The sequence below is a fragment of the Paramormyrops kingsleyae genome, chromosome 8 (assembly GCF_048594095.1).
Source record: "Paramormyrops kingsleyae isolate MSU_618 chromosome 8, PKINGS_0.4, whole genome shotgun sequence".
Lineage (NCBI taxonomy): Eukaryota > Metazoa > Chordata > Actinopteri > Osteoglossiformes > Mormyridae > Paramormyrops > Paramormyrops kingsleyae.
This window is the reverse complement of record NC_132804.1, coordinates 10511479-10535882: the sequence shown is the minus strand read 5'-3', so window position 1 is coordinate 10535882 and position 24404 is coordinate 10511479. Positions and strand designations below refer to the sequence as shown.

General features: G+C 48.2%; 1 protein-coding gene across 3 annotated transcripts; it reads right to left on the bottom strand.

Moving 5' to 3' along the window:
* Positions 1-24002, bottom strand: trim62.1 (tripartite motif containing 62, tandem duplicate 1). Of its 3 annotated transcripts, none has more exons than XM_023837553.2 (6): positions 23902-24002; positions 22971-23551; positions 8023-8118; positions 5212-5468; positions 4923-5038; positions 1-2869 (listed from the first exon to the last, which is right to left on the bottom strand). In XM_023837553.2, the coding sequence occupies exons 2-6, from the start codon at positions 23376-23378 to the stop codon at positions 2319-2321; spliced, it is 1428 nt and encodes a 475-aa protein (XP_023693321.1). In that variant the 5' UTR covers positions 23379-23551; positions 23902-24002; the 3' UTR covers positions 1-2318. The 3 variants fall into 3 exon arrangements, with proteins under 3 accessions (XP_023693321.1, XP_023693319.1, XP_023693320.1); XM_023837551.2 differs by having other exon boundaries at positions 23859-23997; XM_023837552.2 differs by having other exon boundaries at positions 23847-23995.
* Positions 24003-24404: the final 402 nt, after the last annotated feature.

The window sequence follows — 24404 nt, the reverse complement described above, 5'->3', positions numbered from 1 at the left end:
TGGATTTTCACCATTCTTTATTGTACATTGACACAAACCTCATTGACCTTTAGCTGCAATAGCACATCAAAGTATGTTTAAAGAACGAAAAATGTCCATGGAGGTTGCCCTCGAGTAACCACATCCCCACCCTCCACCATTCCAGGGCTAAATGACTGATTAGCAGCTTTGCTTCAAAGTGATTGAGGGAGAAGCACATCAGGCGATGTAGGAACACGACATCCACCGGACCAGGGCAGCATCCTGACCTTCACACCAACAAAACTGAACTCTCAGAAAATCATCATCATACTAATAATAATGAAAACAACAAGACCTGGAAATGAAACGGGGTTTACCCATTTGGCCATCTTTTGAGTAAGCCATGACCACTCATGCTCAGCTCAGAACCTTGGTCAGACGAACCAGGTCTTCTGGGGCCTGCTGCTTCGAGTCGGAGATGATTCGAGTTACCTCAGGAACCCCGGCAAATTTCTTAGCACCTCCTCTGAGACCCACATTTTCTCGGCCCAGAAATGCCATGTCTCTACCATGGCTTCTCTGAATAATCATTACTTAGGAATAATAAAACATGGAAACTCAAAAAGGAAAGAATCTTGCGGACCTGGACCATCCTTCTTAAGGTCTAGGTCCTAGGAACGATTAGAAGAGCACTAGACATCGTAAAATGGACATAGAAACAGATCCTTAGACTATTGATAATGTGTGGGGAAAAATTCTGAGAAATAATTGAAATGTCTACGCTTCTTTGGTTGGCAATATTATTTGGAGAGCAATAGACTCAATGCACTTAGGGAAGACGCATAGGGATAGACTGCCTAACTGTACATTTTTTTTGCAATATTTTCCCCCAAATTCATCCGTGGTGTAATCTCCACAAATGCCATTACATAATTGTTCCTGTAGCTACTGAAGCTCAACGCTGAGCTCTTTTCACTCGGAAAACACTTGGAGGCCCTCCACGTTTGTTTATAATGCATCTCGGGCACGAACAAGCTTCTGCGATCGCATCAGACTACGTCAGCCAAAGCGAATCTGGCGGATGGTACGGACAGCGTGCGTTACAGGGTATGTATCCTCAATAGGCAGAAACCCAACTTAGGTGTTAAAAAAAAAAACCCACTATGCTACATTGATATATTTCCCCCCATCTATCCATTTTCTGTAACTGCTTGTCCTACTCAGGAGTGTGGGGGGATCCAGAGCCTAACCCAGAGACTAAGGGCGCAAGGCAGGGAACAACCCAGGATGGGGTGCCAATCCATCACAGGGCACACACACACGCCAGTCAACCACACATGCACACCTTCGGGCAATTTGGAAACTCCAATTAACCTCTGCATGTTATTGCACTTTCGGGGGGAATCCAGAGTACCTATTGGAAACCCCATGACAACATGGGGTGGAGAACTCCACACACGGATAGTTGAACCCGGGTCCCAGATGTGTGAGCCAACAGTGCCAATCACTTCATTACCACCCTGCCCTATTTGAACAGGTACTCAGTAAAGATAAGTCAAATGATCGACACTGACCACAGGTCAGGTGAACATGAATTACATGCCTACGGATTATGGAAGCAACCGATCGGGGTTTTGATCAAAGGCAGCTGATCGGGACAGAGGACAACCAGAACCTGTAGGAGAATCACACCCGTTTTGTAAGAGGATGGTGACAGGACAGATGGAAAGCTTTGTTGCTCATTTCCGGTCCTGAAGTTACAGCAGCAGACGGGAATGGGAAGGGGCTTATCACAGAGTCGGCTTTTAGAAGCACTACAGATACCGTGTTGACACTCTGGCACCGCCGTGAACACAGCCGGGGGGGGGGGGTAAATTATCACAGAGAATAAGGTGTGAAGCATCTGGCAGTCGAGATAAGGGTGTCAGTGCTCCCCCCTGGCAGATGGTGAAAGTGAGGGAGTAAGAGGCCCATCTGGGGGTAGCGGGAATCCCAGAATCCAGCCCCCAATCCCAAGCGATCTATGTCCTCTTACGCCTCCCGTTACATTAAGATTTTAAGTAAGACTGACTTTCGACAATCACACAATTTCACTGATTTGATCAAGGTGTACTTGGAATGGTCACGCATTGCACAGCAAGTTTCTCTGCAGAAACACAAACCAGACAGAACTGATCAAACATACTTTATAAATGTTTCATTTAAGCGTCGCCATTTCTTTAAATATGAAGCTCCGTGTCTGAACGGGGGCATTTTTCCAGGCACCAGAGCCACAAGTGCCCTTAGGTTGAGCTTAACCCTGCGCACTGTGATTTCCCTGATGACCCATCCTGCCTGGACCCCCAGTTTCACGGATTCTAGAGGCGAACTGTGTTGATCCGTAGGGGCTGTACGTTCTTGCCATTGGCATGGCTCTGACCCGGGCTGAAGTAGGGGTAGAGCTTAGCGTGGAACTTCTCCCTGTAAGTGTAGAGCCAGGACATGTCGTCGGCATTGTAGAACACCAAGAGGCCTTTGGGGTAGTCCAGGTAGACGCCCACCTTCTCCAGCTTGCTCTTCACATTGAGGCGGGTCCAGGGCTCGGTGCAGGCGCTGTACTGGTTGCCATCATGCATAACGATGCAGTAGAAGCCACGGCTAGGCTGGATCTGGATGTTGCCCTTGCGGCTCACCATCTCACTCGCCACCCCGATCATCCACTGGGTCTTCTCGGACACCATCACCTCCCAGTAGTGCACGCCGGAGCCGAAGCCCTCCGCCCCCAGGACGGACACTTCCACGTCGAAGCGGCGAGGCGAGTCCTGTAGTGGCTGCGGATGCAAATTCCCATACGCCACGATGGTGCAGTCGTCTGACAGGATGAGGCGCTGGTGAGCTGTCACGGGGTCCAGAGTCAGGGCGGCTGGTACTGCGGGACGACAACACAGCGTGAGAAGAGACCAGGGCAGCGGTGGCAACACAGGACACCACTGATCAACATCATCCTGTCCGTTACCACTGCAGGCAAACAGTCACAGGCCACATTCAAGTGGGCAGAGATAAACCTGAAGCAGGTCTATAAACCATGAACAGTAATGGATTTTTTTAATGGATTGAGGCCCCTCTCGTTTCATTATCTGAAACTAGATTAGAAGACATTACTCCAAAACGCTATGTAGAGCACCCCCTTGAGGCAAAGATGTGGATACCTCTCAGGCATTCACAGACAAAGGTGAGGAGCAAGCTTTCTCAGCACGAGAACCTTAGATATCTCTTCTACTCTGTGTCCCTTAAAGTCACCATGATAAACTGTTCAGTTTATTTACAACAAGCATAGACACGGTTAATCCTCTGCTCGTTCGTTACGCAATGAGATCACCACCCTCCTGCGTTTGGCCAAAGAAATAAAAACAAATAAAATCATGACTCCATGCACAATTTTGCATCTAAATCAAGTTTGTAGGCCATTCCTTTGCTCTCCATATTTATGGAGCAGTGCAGTAGGTATGGAGGCCTGCCCGTTGGTGTCCTCCTGAAGAATTACATAACATCCTGCCTACATCCTGAAAAACAAGTCTGAGTCTAAACAAGCAGGTCATACAGGATGATGGACAACTCATAGCAAAAAATTCCCTGCACCATAACAACCAGATTATTGGTAAGGGAGTCAACTCCTCCTCTCCTGGGGGGGGGGGGGGGTCCTGACAGAGTGCCCTGCTGTAACGTGATACATCTGCTGTCACCTGCCTTGTGGCACCCGAGAGAGCCCTCACATGCCCGGCTTGCAGCCCATACCACGCTTTATGGGACCAGCAGGGTCTCCATGGCAACCAAATTCAAAGGGGTGGAGAGATGTTGCACAGGGAATGGGAAGGACAATGTGCATGTTGGCAGCTGTCCACTAGGACCCTCTTGGGAGAGGGGAAGGCGAGCAAATGGGTACAGTGAGATGGACTGACCACTTGGCCAATTGCTCGGCAAGCATGCACTGCGGCAAGCCAATCAGCTGCCAGGAAGTGTGCTTGTGAGGGGGGCTCTGCAGTCGCATTTGCTTGGCTGCCTGCCCCACCAATGAGTAAACTGGCTTGCTGACATCTAGTAAGACAAGAAGTTAGAAAACAGATGGATGAAATATAAAAATATTTAGAAGCAATCCAATGCTTTTGTAACCTGAGCAAAAGCTCAAGGAGCAGAAACCCCTGCAATGCAATCTCAAACAAGAGTGGCAAGCAAGCCTGGAAGCCCCCCCTAAGACAGGGGAATCACAGGATGACAGGCGGGGGGGACATAAGGCAAGCGAGAAGGCGTGATACCACAAGACATCAATGTCACTCTGACCTCCAACACAAACAAGAGCCAGTGATGGGCTGAACCAAGTCAGACAGAAGCGGGGGGGGTGGAGATAATGAGGAGACCTGCTATGCAGTGCCAGTTCTCGAATGGGGCCGATGGGTACATCCCCCCCACGACACTATTTATAAACCCACACAGTCACCACTGCCGGCGGCGCCCACGTCACACAGCTCCACGGGCCGGAACGTAGGAACAGATGAACCAAACACAGCTGGAGTGGCTGTAAGATGGCGTGACCTACGCAGCTGGTCCCGGTGACGCGGCAGCGTCCCGTAACGGCAGAAGAGACGCCTCCAGTCGAGATGCATTAGGATGCTCGGGAAGCTCCAAATTGATTAAAAAGGGGAATGATCCCCGAGGGGAGAAGTTATCCTGAATGATGCTACTGTGTCGTGCTGTGAGAGGCTCCTTGTCAGATACATCACACATTGTTCCCTCATTGATAGTCCCTCCACATCAGCGAATGGCTCATGCCATCGGCTCCCGGTCAAGCCAACCCAGCAGCGAAGCTGCCGTGACGGCCGTCAGTTAAGGAGGACAGATCACACAGCTTTCTTTGCTTTTTAAAAGTTAATTAATAAATAAGCATTTTGTGGAGTTGTAGAGTCTGAAGGAGAACCACAGGTTACCTGGTGAGATATCCTGGAACAGGGACTTCCATATTGTGTACTGCAGGGGTCCCATGTACTTCGACGTGGGGAAGTCTTCGTACGTCAAGTTGGTTTCGTGAATCTTTCCTTTTATTCTACAGAAATGAAGTGGCCCGTGAGCCGGTGAGAGTGAGAGGGCGCCACACAGAAGGCAACTGTTGTATGCACAGTGAATGGGTCCAATCAACTATTAACAACTTAAAAACACAATACTCGGACACACACCCCTCCACCGCTGGCCCCCACAGAACCCCCCCCTCCAGCCCACCTCTCGGAGGTGACTGCCACACCCTCCAGGAACTCATGCCGGCCCGTCTCACTGAGCCGCTCCTGCAGGATCTGAATGCCCTCCTTGACATCGCGGAGCTGCTGGCTGTAGCGTTGGATCTTGCGCTCGATGTCGGCGAGGGTGCGGGCCGTGTCCGCCTCCAGCTCCTCCAGCATGCTCTTCTGCCGCTCGCGCAGGAACCGGTGCAGCCGCTCGAAGGCCTCACCTACCGTTGCTCGCAGGCTCTTAGCTGACGACTGTAGGGGAGAGAGAGGGGGCCTGAGCGCTTGGTAACGTCAACAAGTGGCACGACGGCAGCCCTCATTTTTGCCGTGTTTCCATGGCTCCCTTGAAGGTTAATGCTTGCGACTAGCATCTTATTGTCATAACAAAGCATTAATTAGCCTCTCCCTGTAAATGGGCTGGACAATCACACATACAAGGGGGGGGGGGGTCTGTGGCCCCCACTGTCTATTTGTGGCAGAGGTTAAGCACGGACAGAACTGGCCGAAGGGGCCAGCAGCCACAAAATGTCCTCGATTCACGTAATTAGAGACATATTCTGAAGGACAGCAGAACAGCTGCATGGAGGAACAAGGAAAGAGGCAAGGTCAAGGTATGAGAGAAATGGTGGCTGGAGTCCCTGAGGGGCACGGGACAGGACCAGCCGCCCATCCCGGAATCCCTGAGGGGCACGGGACAGGACCAGCCGCCCATCCCAGTATCCCGGAGAGGCACGGGACAGGACCAGCCGCCCATCCCAGTATCCCGGAGAGGCACGGGACAGGACCAGCCGCCCATCCCAGTATCCCGGAGAGGCACGAGACAGGACCAGCCGCCCAACCCAGAATCCCTGGAAAACACTGATGCAGGCACAGAGTGATTTGGTGGGTAAGGGTATTGATCAGCATCTGGGGTCAGCTAGGGACTGGCATCCACGGTGGGAGAGGGGCACAAAAAAGAAAAAAAAAAAAAAAAAAAAGGAGGACAGATTCCAAAAGAGGGTGCAGGAAGGGGGGGGGGCTGATTAAGCAGAGGATGCGAGAGAGATGAATCCCTGTTCAAACCCGTAACGGCAGCAGGTGGGGAATCTACAAGGAGATCAGGCAGTTTCCATTTGCATGTCTATTTTTGTGGGGGACTTCCCAAAGAGTCACTGTCACAGCAGCCCTCTCAAGCGAGGCCTTAGAAACAACAGCAAAAAAATCACCTTTCAGTAGTTAAAATTTCTTCCCCTAAAAACAGAAACATCTGCACAAACACACACACCTGAACTACTTATGCGCATTCATGGTGCATGAACTCCCCTCACTGTATAGCCCACAATACTATTTATTTCTGAACGATTACTACTGAATTTCACACAATACTTTCTCTGGCATTTTTTTTGCACTGTTACCATTTATTATTTATTGTTAGTCTATTCATAGCTAAAAGTATTTTTACTGCCTAAACGTGTGAGTGTGTTGTGGTACTGTAAACCTGCAATTTCCTTCAAGGTCAATAAAATGTCTCTTGATATTTAACCATCTATCACCGCTGAGAGCTGTGCGCCACGCAATAGGTACATGGGTGTGGTCACACGGGGTTAGCGAAAGCTGACAGACTTACAATCAGTAAGGAATGACTTTCCACTTTCAAAACATGCAGGATGCAAGTCTCACTGCAGCTCTGACCTTTAGGAGTACGAACAAGTTAAGAAGCTGGCTTTCAGCAGTAAGTTCCTGATTTATTAGAAATGAATGTACCTGCAGTTCAGAAATTCAGAGATGGTACCAAACTGCACATACTGACGCACTGGGCCGTGCTGAACTCCAGATCCTTCCTGTACGTAGGAGTGGTTTGCTGCATTAAGTGTCATCCCAAATGTAATTTGAGTCCATTCTAAGACATTAGGCAGAGGCTATTTGAGGGATACGGGACCTGAAAAAAAGCCTCCAGTAAAATGTACAAAATACAGCAGATGAAATACACCCACATTCAACTACCTTCCATTCATAAATATGGATGCTTTTTAATTAAACAGAATCGAGGATTTGGAATGTATCCTGGCAAATGTAGGAAGCTTTCAGTCCGACACCCTGGAAACCATGGTAGCCCAACACTGTAATGGTAACGATAACATCAACCCCCGCCTGGCCGTGAAGCAAACCTCTATTTTCGGGATTAAAGCTGAACACCATATCCGTCTTGAAGGTGAATTATAGCCTGCCAAACACAGAGCTAGTTCGTATAACAGATTGCAGATCCATGCTGATGTATTGTTAAAAATTCTAGAGGGACAACATGCAGAAAGAGTTACATGGAGAAGGGACAAACAGGAGCTTAAATGCCTCATTAAAACCTGAAGCGAGCCAGGTGTAAAAAGGAGAAATAAACAGCTCAGCAGCCAATAGAAACCAACGTAGCACATCAACAGGTAACAGAAACTGACTGGTGGCCAATAGGAACTGACAAGGCACGCCGGTGGCCAATGTGGTGTGCCATCAGTCAAGAGATTGACAAATAGTGCAAAGTGCAGACATTTAAGCTTTTAAAGCCTGAGCTTTTCAGTCTGCAGGAAGGGAGAGGATTCACTTTAGACTGCTTATTAAAACAAGGTGTCAAGGTTAAAGAGCTGTTCAATAATCCTATTTTCAAGAGGGCATGGTAGGCGTTGTGTGGGTGAGTTCATCCTGCAGCAGAGGGGGGCAGCCTCAGAGACCCGTTTCCATGGATCCCGCCATTCAAGGAAATCGGAACAGACCCCTGTCTCCACGCTGAAATTTTAAGACATGAAAAGCATGTCTTTGAAGGAGCAGCTGGTCTTACCTTGGTCTCGGTGAGCTGTCTCTGTAGCAGCTGCAGCGCCTCTGTGTGGCCCTTCTCGCTGTCTTGCAGGCTGGCCAGCTGTTCCTTCATCTCCCTCTGGAAGAAACCAGAGAGGACCCCAGGAGTTAGAGCGTCACCTCCAGTGAACGAGGCAGACCGTAACGTGACGGCATGGGGGGTGAAGTAGGTTTCTCCATGGACATCACGCCGTTTCCAGTTTCACGTGGATGGCGCGTGTCGCTCTCTGCCAAACTGGTAATTGGGGCGCGGCTGCATGAGGGCACTGCAAGCCGCCGGAAAGAACTGGGACATCGCTTGAGGCCCGGCAGGCAGAATGAGGACGGCCGCAGCGCGTTGAGGAGGTCCACTTAAGTTGGAAAGCTGTCCATTTTTATTTCACCTCAGTTCACAATAATAACATGAAATACATTCTGGAAAAAGCTCAAACTATGTAATTTAATCAGCTAAGAGCAGCAGAGACTACAGGCTGAAGGTCACCGACAAACACGCCCATCTCACTTTTTAGAGCACAGTGACCCGCTTTTCAAGGACAGCGTGAAACACAAACCAACCTGTACCCTTCAGCGGCCACGGCTCAGAAGCGGTCACAGGCAGCAAACTTCAAGTGGGCAGGGGGCAGCCGCGCAGGCACCTGCAGGGCCAGCTGCACCCCCAGCACGACCCTGACCGAGAGCCCCGATGGCAGGGCTGGCAAGGCGGCACACACGCAGTTTAAGACCTGGGTTGTGTGTTCAAACACATGACTTTAAGGGTAGCTCAGTGTTTGGAGAGCTACATCTGTGCAGGTCACTCATGCTGTGACAGGAACGAGGACGTTATGCCAGGTGTGTGCCCGATGGCACTCCCTCCAGTGTGCAGATGTGTGTCTGTTAAAGGATGCCGCTTTCTGCAGACACACACATTGCCTCGGTCAGACCTACCAGGTGTCACGTCCCTGAAGTACATTCAAGGACACTGTTGAAAGGACCTAAACCTCAAAACTTCTCAACTTCTCATCGGCATGTGAGAAATGCAGAATAAACAATCAATTCTGTTGCAGGAAATGGTCAGTGAACCCTTACTGCGCGCCCGAGCCTGGCTTTCATTCAAGCCAAAGATCCCCTTGGATAAGAATTAGCCAGCATCGCTTTCTGCAAAGAGAAGCTGTGTTGGTATATTTCCTTAACATTAAAGCTCTGCTGTGTCTTCCACGGAGCTGCAGAAAATTTCTGCTGTTCCAAACTCATCCATGACATGAAGCACAAAGTGGGTGACGGATTTGCTGAAGGGGGCTGTGCGTACCCCCTGAAAGTGCTGTGGTACTGGGGGATGGGAAGGGGGGATATCAATGGCACAGCACAGATAACACCATCATCATCAATCTAGGAGCATCAACCACATTAGGCGGTTGCAAATGGATCTTCGCTCCGTCTGCATCCGTGAATCCAGGCCCTGAAGGAACGTTTCCAAGGACGATTCCAGCACAACCTTCATCACACCAGGCCATAATTCTGCATTACGGCGGGAGAGGGCAGTTTCTGTGTCCTGCGCTGAGCCGAGTGCCGAACAGCTGTCATCTTTAATGGTCGGGCATAAATTAGAACGAGGCAGCCGTCACAGCCAGCTCATTCACAGGCTACACAGGAAGAGTACCAGCACCCACCGTGCGAGGGGCGAAGGCACAGACGCCCACCGTGCGAGGGGCGAAGGCACAGACGCCCACCGTGCGAGGGGCGAAGGCACAGACGCCCACCGTGCGAGGGGCGAAGGCACAGACGCCCACCGTGCGAGGGGCGAAGGCACAGACGCCCACCGTGCGAGGGGCGAAGGCACAGACGCCCACCGTGCGAGGGGCGAAGGCACAGACGCCCACCGTGCGAGGGGCGAAGGCACAGACGCCCACCGTGCGAGGGGCGAAGGCACAGACGCCCACCGTGCGAGGGGCGAAGGCACAGACGCCCAGTACTGGAAATGCGGCATGCAATACAATAATTCATAAGTCACTTGTTGACAACAAATGCAACGAGAATCCAACTCTCATTGTTCAGTAACTTGACATTTCTTATTTGCCTTTTTCCTATCCAGTACAGTAGGGGGGGGACACACAGCAGGGAGGACACACAAGCACACACACAGCATGAGTCTTGTTCTCAGGACACTCAAACTGTCTAGCTGGAATCAGACGTTTCCTTGTTCATTGAACGATGTTTCAACCCCCCCGTTCCCCATTTTCTCCTAGACTGGAATGGAATTATTTGGCCATTATAGGCCTTCCCCTCACCACCCATGCCAACTTTTGAGGGGTGAAGACAAGCACAGGCACCCTCAGACATGTTCTGTCATGCATCCATTTTTCGCTGCAAGGGCTGCGGGCTTCACCCGATGATATATTAACAGGCTTGGAAGGCAGAAGAATTTGTTCAATTCTGCCGCAGCCCTGAGGGCACCCAGCTAACTGCAGCTACTGCGGAAACTCAGAGGGAAGCTGAGCGGTCCTCTCCATAGACTGCCAACGCTGCATCGAACCCTGGACAAAGCAACTCATGTGGGGAGCCGGGTTATGCTCACAATGCCCATCGCACAGCCCCACTGAAGAGAATGACATCAGATCACGACAGGTAGGTCTTCACAATGACCGCCAAGGAGGTCTAGGACACAGAGGAGTAGAATCAACCCACCTAGCATGATGTTTGATTCAAGACCACTTACAAAGTGAACAGGACAATGGTGGTTTACCAACATCTGTCAGCAGACACTACCCTGCCATTTACTAGAAACATCAGCCCAACAAATCTGGGTAGCTTTTCCCTTTTCCTGACAGACGGGAAATATGTTTAGCTGGGTTCCTGTATGCCAAAAATAACTGGAAAAGCAACAGTCGGTATTGCTTCATACATTTCTCTCTTGCAGCTCTTAGCGGCAGCAGCCTGAATATTTAAAATAGCAGGTGGAGAAGACACCCTTGCATGACCAGGTAATCCATCATAGACCCTCACACACCACTACCAGGAAGCACAGGGAATCCAAAAGCCTCGAAACAGGAGCCAGACACACAGAGCTTGTCCTCAAACAGCCCCTAGCAGCAGCAAAGTGGAACGTCATGGGCTGGCTTGACAGGACAGAGCCCCTAAACACTCTTCCTTGACCTTTCTGTTTTTCCCCCCCAGTCAAATTGATATAATGAACGAAACCTGACCATCAAAGTCATACTGAGCATTGATTTTTGTGGGCCGTACACACAGCTAATGATGAGTCCATTAGCTTAGTCTGCCATGGTTGTTCTCACTGTATACCTCCACAGCAGAGAATCTCAAGGCAGGAATAACTACGGTCTACTGATTCATTAGGACTGGTGTCTTCATAAGGTATATCATTTGGATATAGGTCACACTTCTGCAGTCTGCATAGTGTACCTTACTGTGGTAGAGTCACCATGCTTAGCATCATAGCATTTAGTACAACATGGCTAAGCGTAACCTAGCTTATCAGTTAGCAAGCAAGTCAACAAATGCAGCAAAGTCAAAGGGCGCTTTTCCACCGCACCAGGTACCGTACTTTCGGTACTTCCACAAAGTACCAAAATTATGGTACTTCTCGTGTTGGTTTTCCACTGGTGTAAAAACTGGTACTGGCGCCAAATGACATCATCAGTGACCGCCCCCAACATCATCACAAAGCGCGGCATTTCTTTTGCTGAATTCAAACATGGAAGACGTGCTGAGACTGGTGTTGTTGATTCTTATAATTAGAAGCTCGGTCAACCAGCTTTTTGAAGCACAACTCTGTGCCATCAGAAGGAGGAGAGCACGACTTGTTCGGTGTTTCGCGTGTGCCCTTCCATTTGACTTTAATATTTTTGTTTCTACTGCTTTATATTTCATTTCTCGCTGTTCGCTGTGTGTTTCAAAAGATGGCGGTTGCATTTTGTGTTTCAGCGGCAGGCTATTTGCATAACCAATCGACAGCAAATACGTTTGGAAGTCCCACCCCAAAGTACCAAAGAAGTACCCCAACTGGTTTGGCACTTTCGGTACTGGTACTTGACCGGTCAATGGAAAAGCTAAAGTACTGTACTTTGTGCAGTGGAAAAGCGCACAAAGGGACAACCAGAAGACAGTGTGGACTACGGGGAAGACTGAAGTCCTACATAAATTAACAGTCAGCGAGTAGTTGTGAAATGGGCCAAACTGAACTAAAACAACTGCATGTATCTATAACCAAAAGTTATTTGCATTTTAGGAGTTCTCTCTAAATAGAATAATCGATGGATTATAACAATCAGTTTTGTTTGCCATTCGATATGTTTTGACGGATCCCATTTCATTCTCTCAGCAAGCCAAATTTAGAGCCATCAGTAACATATCATGACACAACTGTTTTTATTTTGTGCATACCGGCAGGGCAGCATTTCACCACAGTCCACAAGGCAGAAAGTCACTGCATTTAATCCGAGTCGCCTGTCATACTTCCTTCTCCCTCTCTCCCATAAACACATCCATGCAAAACGAATGTGGAAACCTCAGCTGTCCCTAGTCTTCTATCCACAAAGCATGGGAGAAAGTCACTGCCCAACCCAGTCTGTGCATGCAGCAGAGGGCTGGACACTCCACAGCCCCTAACCGCGGGGCTGTCTGCAAGGGGACTGACAGAATCAGAGCAGGGCAGCCTGGACGCTTCACCGTCTGGGACAGTAATGTCCCTTTGCGGAGAAGACCGGATTAGCTGTGTCTGCTAGCAAGATTAGCTAAAGGCAGATGGTGAGGCCAGAATTAAACCTTCCCCCATGACCCTTCCCAAGCAGCCATCCAAGTAGGGATGTTAGACAGTCCGAATGCCCCGACCGATCATCATGCTGGGATTTAAACCGGACGCGTCTTCCTATACTCCCCTCAAAGTGTTCAAAGTGCCCATGGGCTTTTAATGGGACTTGCCAGCTCATATATCCGGGGGCTGCCTCCCACGGTGAACCGGTGTCACCTCCGAATAACGATTTGTCAGATCACAGCAGGGCCTGAAAGCTACCTGGCTGGGGTCTTTTCCAGCGGGAGGCTGACCGCGCCACCTATGAGCGTCGGCTGTTAGCCCGCGTGGTGCCCAGACAGCCAGCGCCACCCGCAGCCGGAGTTAATTGGCAAAGAGGGGCGGAAATGACCGAAACGCAAGATTAAAGACAGAAATCCTTAAGGAATCCTTAACGAAGCCTCCACAGCGGGTGATGCTAATGAGGGTGTGTGGGGCTCGGACAGGCAGGCCCTGGGTCAGCCCCTCGCATGGATCTCACCTTGAGTCTCCATCAACTATGCAACCGGAGAGCCTGCAGGTCCGACCCCCCCACCCCAGAGGGGGAAAGCTAAAGCCAACAGCGTCCTCCTCTCAATAAGAGGCTGACTGGCTGAGCTCACTGTCCTACATGAAGTACCAGCATGTCTATCAAAAACAAGTATTTTCAAAGAGACAGGAAAAAAAAAAATATATATATATTAATAGGACACACACACACACACACACACACACACACACACACGCACACACACACAATACTCCGCCATGTATAACAAGGAGTGGTGGGTGTCTTTTCAGTCCTGGTGGCTGCAGGTATCTCCACCGTGTTTAAATTAAGGGGACATTGTGAGCGGGCTGACATTACGACAGGAGCACCCTGGACCCCGCAGGAAGCCGCCAGAACAAAGGCTCAGCGGAAGTTTCCAGTAAGGCAAAAAATAAGACAAACTGAATATTGTGCGAGGTAACAATAAATAAATATGGTAACAACAACGGATGCTAATAAAAAGTAGCCCGGCTTAGCATTTCTGTCAATGCCTGGAGACGAGCTACGCACCCAGTCCTCTGAAAAAGAAATCGCGATGTCACCGTCTCTCCCTGCTCCCTCTCTCACGGGAGAAGAGAATATCAAGTGCTGTCCAACTGAACCTGAAAAGCACTTCATTATAGCTGATTCAGACCACTGGAGAGCAAATGAATTAATGGTACCAAGTCTCATCGTGCTGTCAGAAAAGGTACAGGAACAGCGAGGCCTGCGGGCAAGGAGACGCAGGGCCGATGCGGACCTGGACCACAGCCACACTGAGACGGGGGGCACTGTCGCAAGTTCCATCACAGATGGAGAACTCACAGAATAAAAATCATTAAGAGTCACTTTTACTTTACTCTGCAGCAGACAAGACACAGTTTTATAAATATGAAATGCACCACCTGGGTCAAATAATGATACTCAGCAGTGTCGCAGGATCCAGATATAACCGCAACCAAGAAATTCACGGACATATCGCTTGGGAATAGAAGCCGCTTAATTAAGATGGGCGGCGATTAGCACAGAGGTCACTGTGTGCTTGTAACGGTCCCTTACTCACGCCTTTAATATGGGGCACAGAAAGACATTAAATCCCAGCGATGACTGTCTAATTTTAATAATTTAAATGCACTCTTAATTAGGCTCATAAATTCTATTGTTCGAAGCAGGAAAATGTCTGTATTTATTGTGAAAACATAAATTCCCACAGTAGGTCAGAATCATCCAGCCATGCTGTACAAAAGTACAGCATTACAGCATTCTTGTTCATCAATAGCATCCCTCCTATTTGATATTAGCAATTTCCGACCAACACAACTGGATAAAAGATTTCTCCAAATCAGTGCCGATTTAAGAAATTGGAATGGGGAGAGAAAGAGATACCCAGTGAATTGCGAGTTTGTGTGTATAATTTAAGCCATGATTTTTGTTTTTTAAAGGAATGCAGCCTGAATGCCTCACAGCAGAGTGATGCGGAGAATCATTTAGAAAAATGTGCTTGGCTGCAGTAGCACTACTGTAGCAGAAGTGTGCCCCCCCCAACACTGCAATAGTACTTTTTTTTTTTGGGGGGGGGGGGGGCTGGGTTTCTGGGCAAATCTGCAGAGTTCCTAAACCACCACTTTTTTTTTTTTTTTTTTACCCTTAGCCATAAATCATAAATTAATATATTAGTAATGGTTGGGGGCAGGATGTCAAGGACGGAGGTTGCGGCTCTGTTCGCTTATGCCACTCCAGCAGCACGGTAGGGTGCCATGCTGCCTCCGGCCATTTAAAAGTCCCCTCACCAGCAGTTTGACCCCGGAGGGTCACACCTATGCTCCACGAACCTGCACGGCCCTTCAGAGTGAATTACACGCTACTGTACAAACAGTCCTTCAGAACAAAACCCGCTGAAAGAAGCCAGGGAAAATCGCCAGAGTAAAACGGAGCGCGGGGGGGTGTGAAAGTCGGTCACGGCCAAGCTTACAAAAAAAAAAAAGGGACCGAACTAAGCTGGCTGTTTCCGAGGGATGCATTTTCCCATGCGAGTTTTCCTGCAGTCCGAAGGCCCAAAAGCTGCTGGGAAGCAGGGCAGAGACGCGCCTGGCTGGCACACCGCCTGCATCCGGGGTCGTGGTAATAACGGAAACACAGAGAGAACCACACACACACTGCACTGCTGGGGTGGGAGAAGGTGGTTTCTCCCTGCCTTAAAAATATCACCAGTGGCAGCAACCAAATGTCAGGCGCTACACAACACTATATAAAATTATCCCTAGTATACAGTTAAGAATAAAAAAAGAATAATCAATCTGCTGCATGGGCTCTTTTCTCAGACCATTTGGAGCCTTTTACCCCCCCCCCCATGGCTGACCTTGCAGTGGTACAGTCACTGGAGATCACCATGACCTCTCGGTTCCAATGCATTCTCACTACATGTCGAATTCAGTGGAAATCATTTCCAGAGAACAGTATATCTCTACAATCTACTATGGTTTCCGGATAGCCCAGATTCAGAACATCAGATCATCCGATACTCCAGTTTACACCTCTGGTGACCTAGTTACATTTCTGTAGCAGGTACTTTCTGAAGTTAGATTACAGCTAACCTGTAAACTTAGACAGGCCTTTCCAGGGGAATAAACTGGTTTCGCTCTTCAAGAAAAAGAACAAACCAAAAGGAGTTTGAAGCAGGAGATTTGAAACAATGAAGGAATTTAATACATCTTTAGGTTGATTTTAAGTTAGACTGGCATCTGGCAACTTAAAGCTGTAACAGGCTGCACTGCCAAGTAATTTTTGATGTTGTGGGTTTAAATAAAAGATGAGTACATTATTATGTTTATGGCAGAAGGGAACAAGAGAGTTACTGGATTTGTGTAATCTGAACCTCGCTGAAGTTGATGCAAGGTCAACGAGAAAAGCAGAAGTCAAACTGGACGTTTCAGTCCATTGTTGCATTATCAACCTTATCGCACTGCAGAAACAGAAATGCTCCACTAAGAGAGTTTTTAAAACACATTAAAGTAATGCGTATCTCATGATTTCCAGAGAAAAAATAAAACCAAAAACCCATCAATTAGGAGAGACATCATGTATAACAAGTCTTGTGCAGACTTGTGCAATTGCGCCACTGCCATTCCATTACAAATCCGATGCCCACTTGTCAGAGATGAGTCAGTGCATTTTTTTGCATATTATGTCGAGGACGAGGAGGATATCTGATTTTAAACTCCCCACTTGCTGTTTTGTGACTGATGCTTCAAACATAGGCGACAGGTGGTTAAAAATTATTAATAGTAAAGGAACTAATGACTGGATCTTTTAAATGACAGTGGGAATGCATGTGCGAGCCAAACGTGAATTCAATAAAGTTATAAATAAGATTAAAAAAAAAACCCTCAAGAGTTATACAGCAGTGAAATAAGATAACCTTTATCGGTTGGTGCTGACATATGCTAGAAAAAGAGGCACATCTACCGTACCTACATTTGATCTCCCGGCATTCAGAGCAAGCGAGAGATGCCAAAACGTACATGCAGCTGGGAGGTACAGATCAGCACGCCCTGCCACGGACGTGTTGGGTAACATACAACGGCACTGGGCAACAAATGCAGCATAGTGGTGAACGGACAGGTCAGGCAAGGGAGCAGAAATCCTCTTGGGGTAATTAAGGCTTCCAACCTGGAAGAAATAGGGCACCTACCCCCACCAGTCACCTACTGCCCATCTGACAAAATCGTCCGTTGCTAATCAGCAACAGCTCTGCTTCTTTAGGTGGGGGGGGGGGGGGGGGCAGGGGGGATTTACAGGAGCTTAAGAGTCTGTCTGGTCTCATCCTGGGACCGAGTGACCTAAGCTAAACCAATTTCCACCAGACTGGTTGGGGGAGTGCCCGGGGCAGTAATGGCAGGAAGAGCAAGCAGGGTTTTTGCCAACGCAGCAATCAGATGGATGAGGGGGGGGGCAGGGGGAGAGGGAGGGGGGTTGAATAATACATACAACAAAACAATACAGAGAAGCCCAGCAGTGGAGATGTAGGACTTGGTACACTTGAGATCATTTACAAGTTTAGGTCTCTATGATGTCTTTAAAAGCAGTGGCTCACAAAAGCAAGATCAAAAACACAACAAAAAAAAGTAAAACATGTCAAAACCACCTTCGCGAAGGAGAAGGGTTCTCACGGCACCTCAGAAGACACGGGAGTTGGATACATAATTCAACATGCCCCCCGGCGTTCCCACAGCAACATCATGTAACATCCGGGAACTCCCAATCCTGCAGCAGCCAGGACAAAAGCATCTCATACACAACAGCGTCCAGAGCTGCTTCTGGTGATGCAAACACACACTGGTCAGACAGCAGAGAATGGGTCACCAGCAGCTTGAGGTTATTAAAAAAAAATTAAAATCATACTGTATCCACCACAGAGAAGAAACCAGTAAAGCTTTCCTGGGCTGAAGGCACAGCAGCCCTCAGTACTACAATTAGAAAATACCTAAGTTTGGGTGTATTCATGTTGTTGAGCTCCTGCAATCCACAAGCAAGACAGGTTGACTGCTGAAAGCGTGGACCGCTGGACCACAGCAGAGAGGGTACAGTTCTGCCAGCTCAAAAGCAACCACAGGTTGCTAGTCTTTCATGTAAGACTAATAACATCAAGAAACAGAATCAAGAGTTAGTGTGTTGCAATGTAAATTATGAAGGGTTTAATTCCTCCACTGATGTTTCAGGAATCTAAAGACTCTCCAACAAACAGTAATCAAAAATATTAGTCATTTATGTTTATTACATGGCCTTGAACACCATGGTCTAGTTAGTATCACCCAGTACCAGTGTTTCAATAAGTATCTGTGCAGGTCTGAGCGGGTCAAACATGAATGAGTTTATCTGAATGTCATTTTTCATTCTGCAGGGTAAATACATACAGCAAAGCCATCATTAACCTACAATGATGAACAGCTGTGAAATTTACAAAAACTAAACCCATTCCACCCGCAATCCACACCGTGTTATCACATGGCTCACCACTGCCATGACTGGATCAAATTGTACGTTAGTGAGCAATGTTTCAGAGACACAGTGAAAGTGCTGCACTTTTAGAAACATGTCACTTCCCTTGCATTTCATAATCATTCCGCGGCACAGGCCTGTTTTCTGACTGATGATCTCATGAAAACTTTCCTCCTTTTCCTCCACAGTTCACTGTCACTTGCTATCTTAGGCAACCTCTAAGACAGACCAAAAACACATATACTGTTATGCTTTACTTATTTTAAGCAACACAGGAGATGCAGAGTAAAAGTCTAAGTGCCTCAGAAATAGCAGTAAAACTCTGTGCCATTACCATCCCAAGCAACAAAGTCAGAGCAGCAACCCCCCCCCCCCCACTGGAGCCTTCAGTCCACACAAACACTACTGAAGCTGCTTGCTGCTTGCATGACCCAGTAACTTCACTGGCAGCATGCGCCAGAACGCCCTGCTTTGAAATCTGCCCTTAACATCATTTTTAAAGACTTTGCACGCAGGGATCGCTGACGCTACCAAACTTCAGCAGCGTCACTGCCGCCAATGGCATCGCTGAATGACCATCTGAGTTGCGGTTGCCATGGTGAAAAGCAAGCTGGTACCAGGACCCCCCCCTCCTCCATTACCACCCTGGAGTGCGAATCAACACACTCACTCGCTTGGCACATGTACGTTTGGGGAGGGGGTTGGTTCTAAAGGTGGGCCTGAATGAAGACAAGGAGTTCTGGGACACAAGCATGCTTTTATTCTTCTTATACGAGGAGCTTTTTGAGAAGTGAATTAAAAACACTGCCGCGACGAGCACCCGTTTGACAGCCACATTGATGTGAACAACTATGTCCTGTTGGTCCCAGTGTGAAGTCTCCTCCCCATGGTAACCTAAATGAGAGTGAGCGTGCTTCCAGTCTTTCCCCTCGGCCGGTTAACTACAAAATAAACCCAAAGGCCACAGACTGACCTCAAATTGATGCCGTCCAGGCAGGATGCAAGAAACCACTGCGATTAATGAGTCTTACCACCCTCATCAGAGACCAGAGAAATAAGGCAAAATAAACGGTAGGAACCTATTAAACAATGAATTAGAAATTAACTTTGTGGGACCAACTGCATCTAGGACAGGACAACCAAGCTCCATCACCCAGACAGAGGCTTACAGAATGTCGCCCTGGGCTTAGCATGAAAGTCACATGGCTCCTGTCCCCCTGCAGCTGAGCACACGACTGAGGTAACATGTCCCCCACCTAGCAGAGAGAACCACAGACCCCCAATACTGGGGGGGTGGGGGGTCTAGACACAAAGACCATTTGAAAATCCACTGTGCCTATGGGCTTGGTGGCTAGATCACTATCCCAGCACTGGCTTCCTGAGGACACAGAGTAATCAAGCTTAGGGGATTGTATTGCATTTACATAATGCAATCAACACCCCACTCTACAACTGCTGACTGGCAACAACTCACTGAGATGAGAGTACCGCCAGGCCGTCTGATGGGAAGCCAGTGCCATCCCACTGCAGCCTCCCATTTTAGAGGTACTGCAGGCCAACCTACCCACCTCAACAGGCACCACTACGTCAACCAAATGCATTTCTGTGGAGTGACTGACACTGAGCAGAGATGGTATGAGCAGACGAAGAGACGATCATACCCTGTTAGGCTGATCTGGGCGCCAGCCAACAGGGGATCACCTACAGGCAATTTGGCCTCAGCACATTTTTGGACTGGGGGGGGGTATGACCAGAGTACCCGGAGGAAACCCCCCGACAACATGGGGAGAACATGCAATCACCACACAGAACCCAGGAAGAGACTCGAACCCAGGTCCCAGAGGTGTAAGGCGACAGTACCAACCACTACACCACCATGCCGCCCCTAAACCTTTCCACTATATGTTATATCTACTCAGTCGTCTAGTGGCCTTTCACTTTGTACACTCAACTCACGAAAACAAAAAATTAGCACGGCTTAGTAAAAAGGACGTTTATCATAATGAGCACGGTAAATTAATGCTGCTGCACCAAAGCGTGAGAAGACAAATTACCTTCTGATTACGCACAAACAGAAGCACGCAGGAAAATCCATCTCATTTAAACACATTAGCAAAGTGATTATGCATATTTAATCTGAAAAATGTGAACAGGGAGGTTTAGCTAGTGGAGAGTAGAAGGGGAGGAGAGAGAGTTGTGCAGGGATCAGCAGGCAAGCGTCACCCGATAGTAGGTTTCATATGGGGATAGCAAGAGGTGAATCGGCATATAAGAATGTTCTGGTCCACCCCACTTAAGAAAAATATTATACAAAAATGACAAACACACACACAGACTGAGCAATTACATCAGAATGCAGACCATGGAAAAAGTGAGTCTCTAGATGCCTTGTTATATATCCATCAGAAGGCATAACAGTGTTTTCCAGAAACCAGTCCTCCATAGATCTAAACAACAGTTTTTTGTGTTATGTCATCCTTCTTCCCCAAACATGACTTTAAAAGGAAGGGAAACTTCACTAACCCAGTTTAATTTTGGGGAATCTGGTGTTGGAATCTGATTTTCTTGCTTAAATTCAATGAATATCCCCACTTTTACAAATGTGTGGTAACTTAATTCTTTCCAGAAGAATCACTGTGGGGGCGGGAGGTGGAGCGAAGGTAAAGGAAAAAACACATTTACGTAATTAATATGTGCTTCAGGAAAGTCTCACATCTTGCCATAAAAGCAGCCTCCAAGACCAAATTCGTGGGGTGTCACAGAAGAACATTTTCCACTTTGCCAAAGGGATTTTTATAAAGATACATTCATTCGCACTGAAAGACTGCTGTGGAATTTTGAGGGAGACTGGTTCCTCATCTTCAAAAGGCACCTGCATACTATACATTTCATGGAGTTGTGCTCACCTTGGGGGGGTGGTTTTATGAACATTTCATCCTGTCCCACTATCTGTCGAAAAAAATGGGGCACGCACGCAAACACACACACACACACACACACACACACACGGATTGTCCAAAAGATTCTCCCAGAGAGATCTCACCTAAAAAGCAATCACAAATAACCTAACAAAAGCAGCACCTTGCACTAATTTATTCGGCACTGGGAATCATGATTCTGACAATGTTCATATGCTGCCATATACTGAATGTGCCAGAAAAACCAGCCAGAGACTTGCACAGACTTGCACAGACCATGATACAATACAGGCAAGTGTGATGTAAAAAACTGTCTTTGTAAAATCAAATTCCTCTGAATATTGAATAATGTTATTTGAACAAAGATGGTTATTCCAGGACTGGAAAGAGAATTGTGTCACGAAAACGTATGACAAACTTCTTGCACCTTCTGCAGTCTCAGAGATAAAGTCAACCAATAAGAAAATCCGATTCCCCTCCATTCCAGAATGGAATCACCTTATGGAGACATTCCAGTCTTCTAGGACACACCCCTTCTGGACAGAATACAGTCATTACATAGTGCAAGTCACATGGCTAAGTGCGGGAGAGCACTCTTCCGACAACTGGAAAACCTCAAACCAGTCAGGCTCTCAACTGGTTTGAATGACAGTTGGTGCCAAACCTCTCAGAAACTACGATGATGACAAGTAATTTTCTGTGGTTTCACAACTCCCATTATCAGCTGAGCCGACGATGAGGCTCAGAAACACAAGATGACTCAGTCTTCTAGACGTATTGGAAGACTGCCTCAAAGAACTAAGGCAGGCAAGAACATCAAACATGAAATGAAAGTGAAGTATTCGAGCTTGATGGGCGAAACCCTCTCACCCGAATGAACATGGCATAACCGGATTCCACTCCCAGTTCGCCTAACAGACACACGATGCCATTCAAACCACAGCTGTGGACGAAAACCAGGGACTTGCTCTAAAACACCAGCTCAAGCCGTCTCGGTGACCCTTATCAGTCACTCCCATGTGTTAGATACACAGGGAGCACGCCACCGCAGCCTAATGCTCAGCAGCAGCGACTCCCAGCCAAGCCCTCATTGCTACAAACATCACACGGGAGACAAAGCAGCGGGAACAGGTTCAGCGGAGTCAGTGAGCTTTCCCAAGTAACCCAAGGCCACCAAATTTGGATTGCAAAGGTTACGGCATTGGGAAATCATGCACACCTCAGTCAAGACACAAAACGCCACCTCCTTCCCGGAAGGCGGCCAGCATTCGTGCCAATTTCCCGGAGACGTCAGTGTCTCTCTTGAGCATGACCAATCTCATACCTGCTTGGGAACAGTGAGTCACGCTACATCGTTTAACACGTACTCTGCTGATCACTTGGCCACACTCGCCATGAGGCAGCCAAGTCTCATTGCAGGCTACTCATCCTGGCACCACATGGATAAACAAGGTGACACCACAGGAGAATAACACTTGGGACCCCATTAAATTAAAGCATGCCGCAAAAATGTGGGTTTCCATGCCAAGCAATTCCTGTGTTTTATATGTCATTCCGATGATTCATTTTACTTGTACCTTAGGGCTACTTATGGCAACATATGCAATCAAGCACAAGACTACTTGTTTGCGATAAGTATTCTATAAAATATGCTGACAGAGAACTGAAGATAGGTTCCACACAGAGGCTGTCCACATCAAAATGGACCTAGAGGTAGGACTCACTTGGATCTCCTCAAATGCGTCATCTATGGTGGTCACCTGGTGCTGCTCATGCAAGGCAGGTTCGTCACAGAAGAAGCACACCAGGTTCTTGTCACTGAGGCAAAAGAGCTTGACCTTCTCGTGGTCTTTGCACGGGTAGGAGCTCCGCTGCGCGCTGAGGATGGCATCCAATGGGAAGGCGGAGTACCGTTCCACGATATTGGACAGCTTGAGGCTTGGGGACAGTAGTGGGTCTGCGAAGGTTCTCCGACACTCGGGACAGTCCCGAGTGCCGTGGTGTTCCTGCCTGCTCCAATGCTCAGTGATACACTTCCGGCAGAAGTAGTGCTCGCACCCAAAGCTGACAGGATCTTGGTAAATGCTCAAGCAGATTGAGCAAAGGAGTTCGTCCTTCAGACAGCAAGCCATTTACATGTACGGACCACCTGCTGGACGCAAAACTCAGTCAAGGCTGCTGTTAATCAAACGAGGTATGACGCTTGGGTCGCGCTGGGAGGTTTTGGAGAAGTTTACTCGGCGGTATCTTCTCAGGCCGGCGATCTCACAGACCCCTGCCTCTCGCGAACAAGCGGCTCCTACGGCTGGGAAAACGATAGAAAAAGAATAATTAGCATAGGTGGTGTGTGTGTCCCACAGAAGAGCAGCCCAGTCAGGAGTTGAAGAAAGAAATTAAGATCTAGCGGCGCTGCCCTCGAACGGATGAAAAGAACAATCGTTAGGAGACAGGCGATAACCCAAGACTTTGCTCGCTCCTTTGCTATTAGCCAGCTAGCACACCAACCGACGCTTCCCTTTCCTATTATTATTTCACCCACGACGCCAAACACTACCCTGCAGTTTAAAGACGACTATGGCGTTTTCGGTTTCACACTTTACCGCGTCGGGTACCTGCGGTTTCGGCGCAACACCGGTGTTTTCCTTTTGTGCTCACAGTAATTTTCAGCCAGCTCCAGCACCTCCTTTCCTGCCCCTTTGGCCGCTCTGCCAGCTGCAGCTCCGGGAGTCAGGTCCTACCCTGCGCTGTGGGACAAACCAAGCCGTCACCTGCCCGCACCGCAGGGGCGTCTGTTTTCACTTAGTTCAAACTCAGTGAGAACCTGACAAGTTCAGATAAAATTGAGCAAAATCACAGTATATTAGAACAATGATAAATTTGATTAATGCTTTTAAAACTGCGTGGTTTTGTAAATATCTAACAAATGTTGCTATTTAATCGCGCAATACACCCCTATTTCTGGGATTTGAAGATCCGTTCCTACTAAGGAAAGAGCGGAACAGCGCCGTGGGACAAACCAATCCTCCACCTGTGTGCAGTGCGGTGGGGGGGGGTGATGCCGATTGATAATATTTACTCACAACTTTACCCTTTTTATCTGGAAAGGTAGCATTGTCTAATAACAATGACACCGTTGTATGTAATTTTGTCTAATTTTA

Bases quoted from the DNA above. Each gene is read 5' to 3' on its own strand.
- trim62.1 (XM_023837553.2), bottom strand. From the start codon at position 23,378: ATGGCTTGCTGTCTGAAGGACGAACTCCTTTGCTCAATCTGCTTGAGC. The intron at 5,469-8,022 runs GTAAGACCAGCT...TCTCCCCTACAG, and splicing joins GACAGCTCACCGAGACCAAG to TCGTCAGCTAAGAGCCTGCG. The intron at 2,870-4,922 runs GTAACCTGTGGT...GTCGTCCCGCAG, and splicing joins GTTCCAGGATATCTCACCAG to TACCAGCCGCCCTGACTCTG.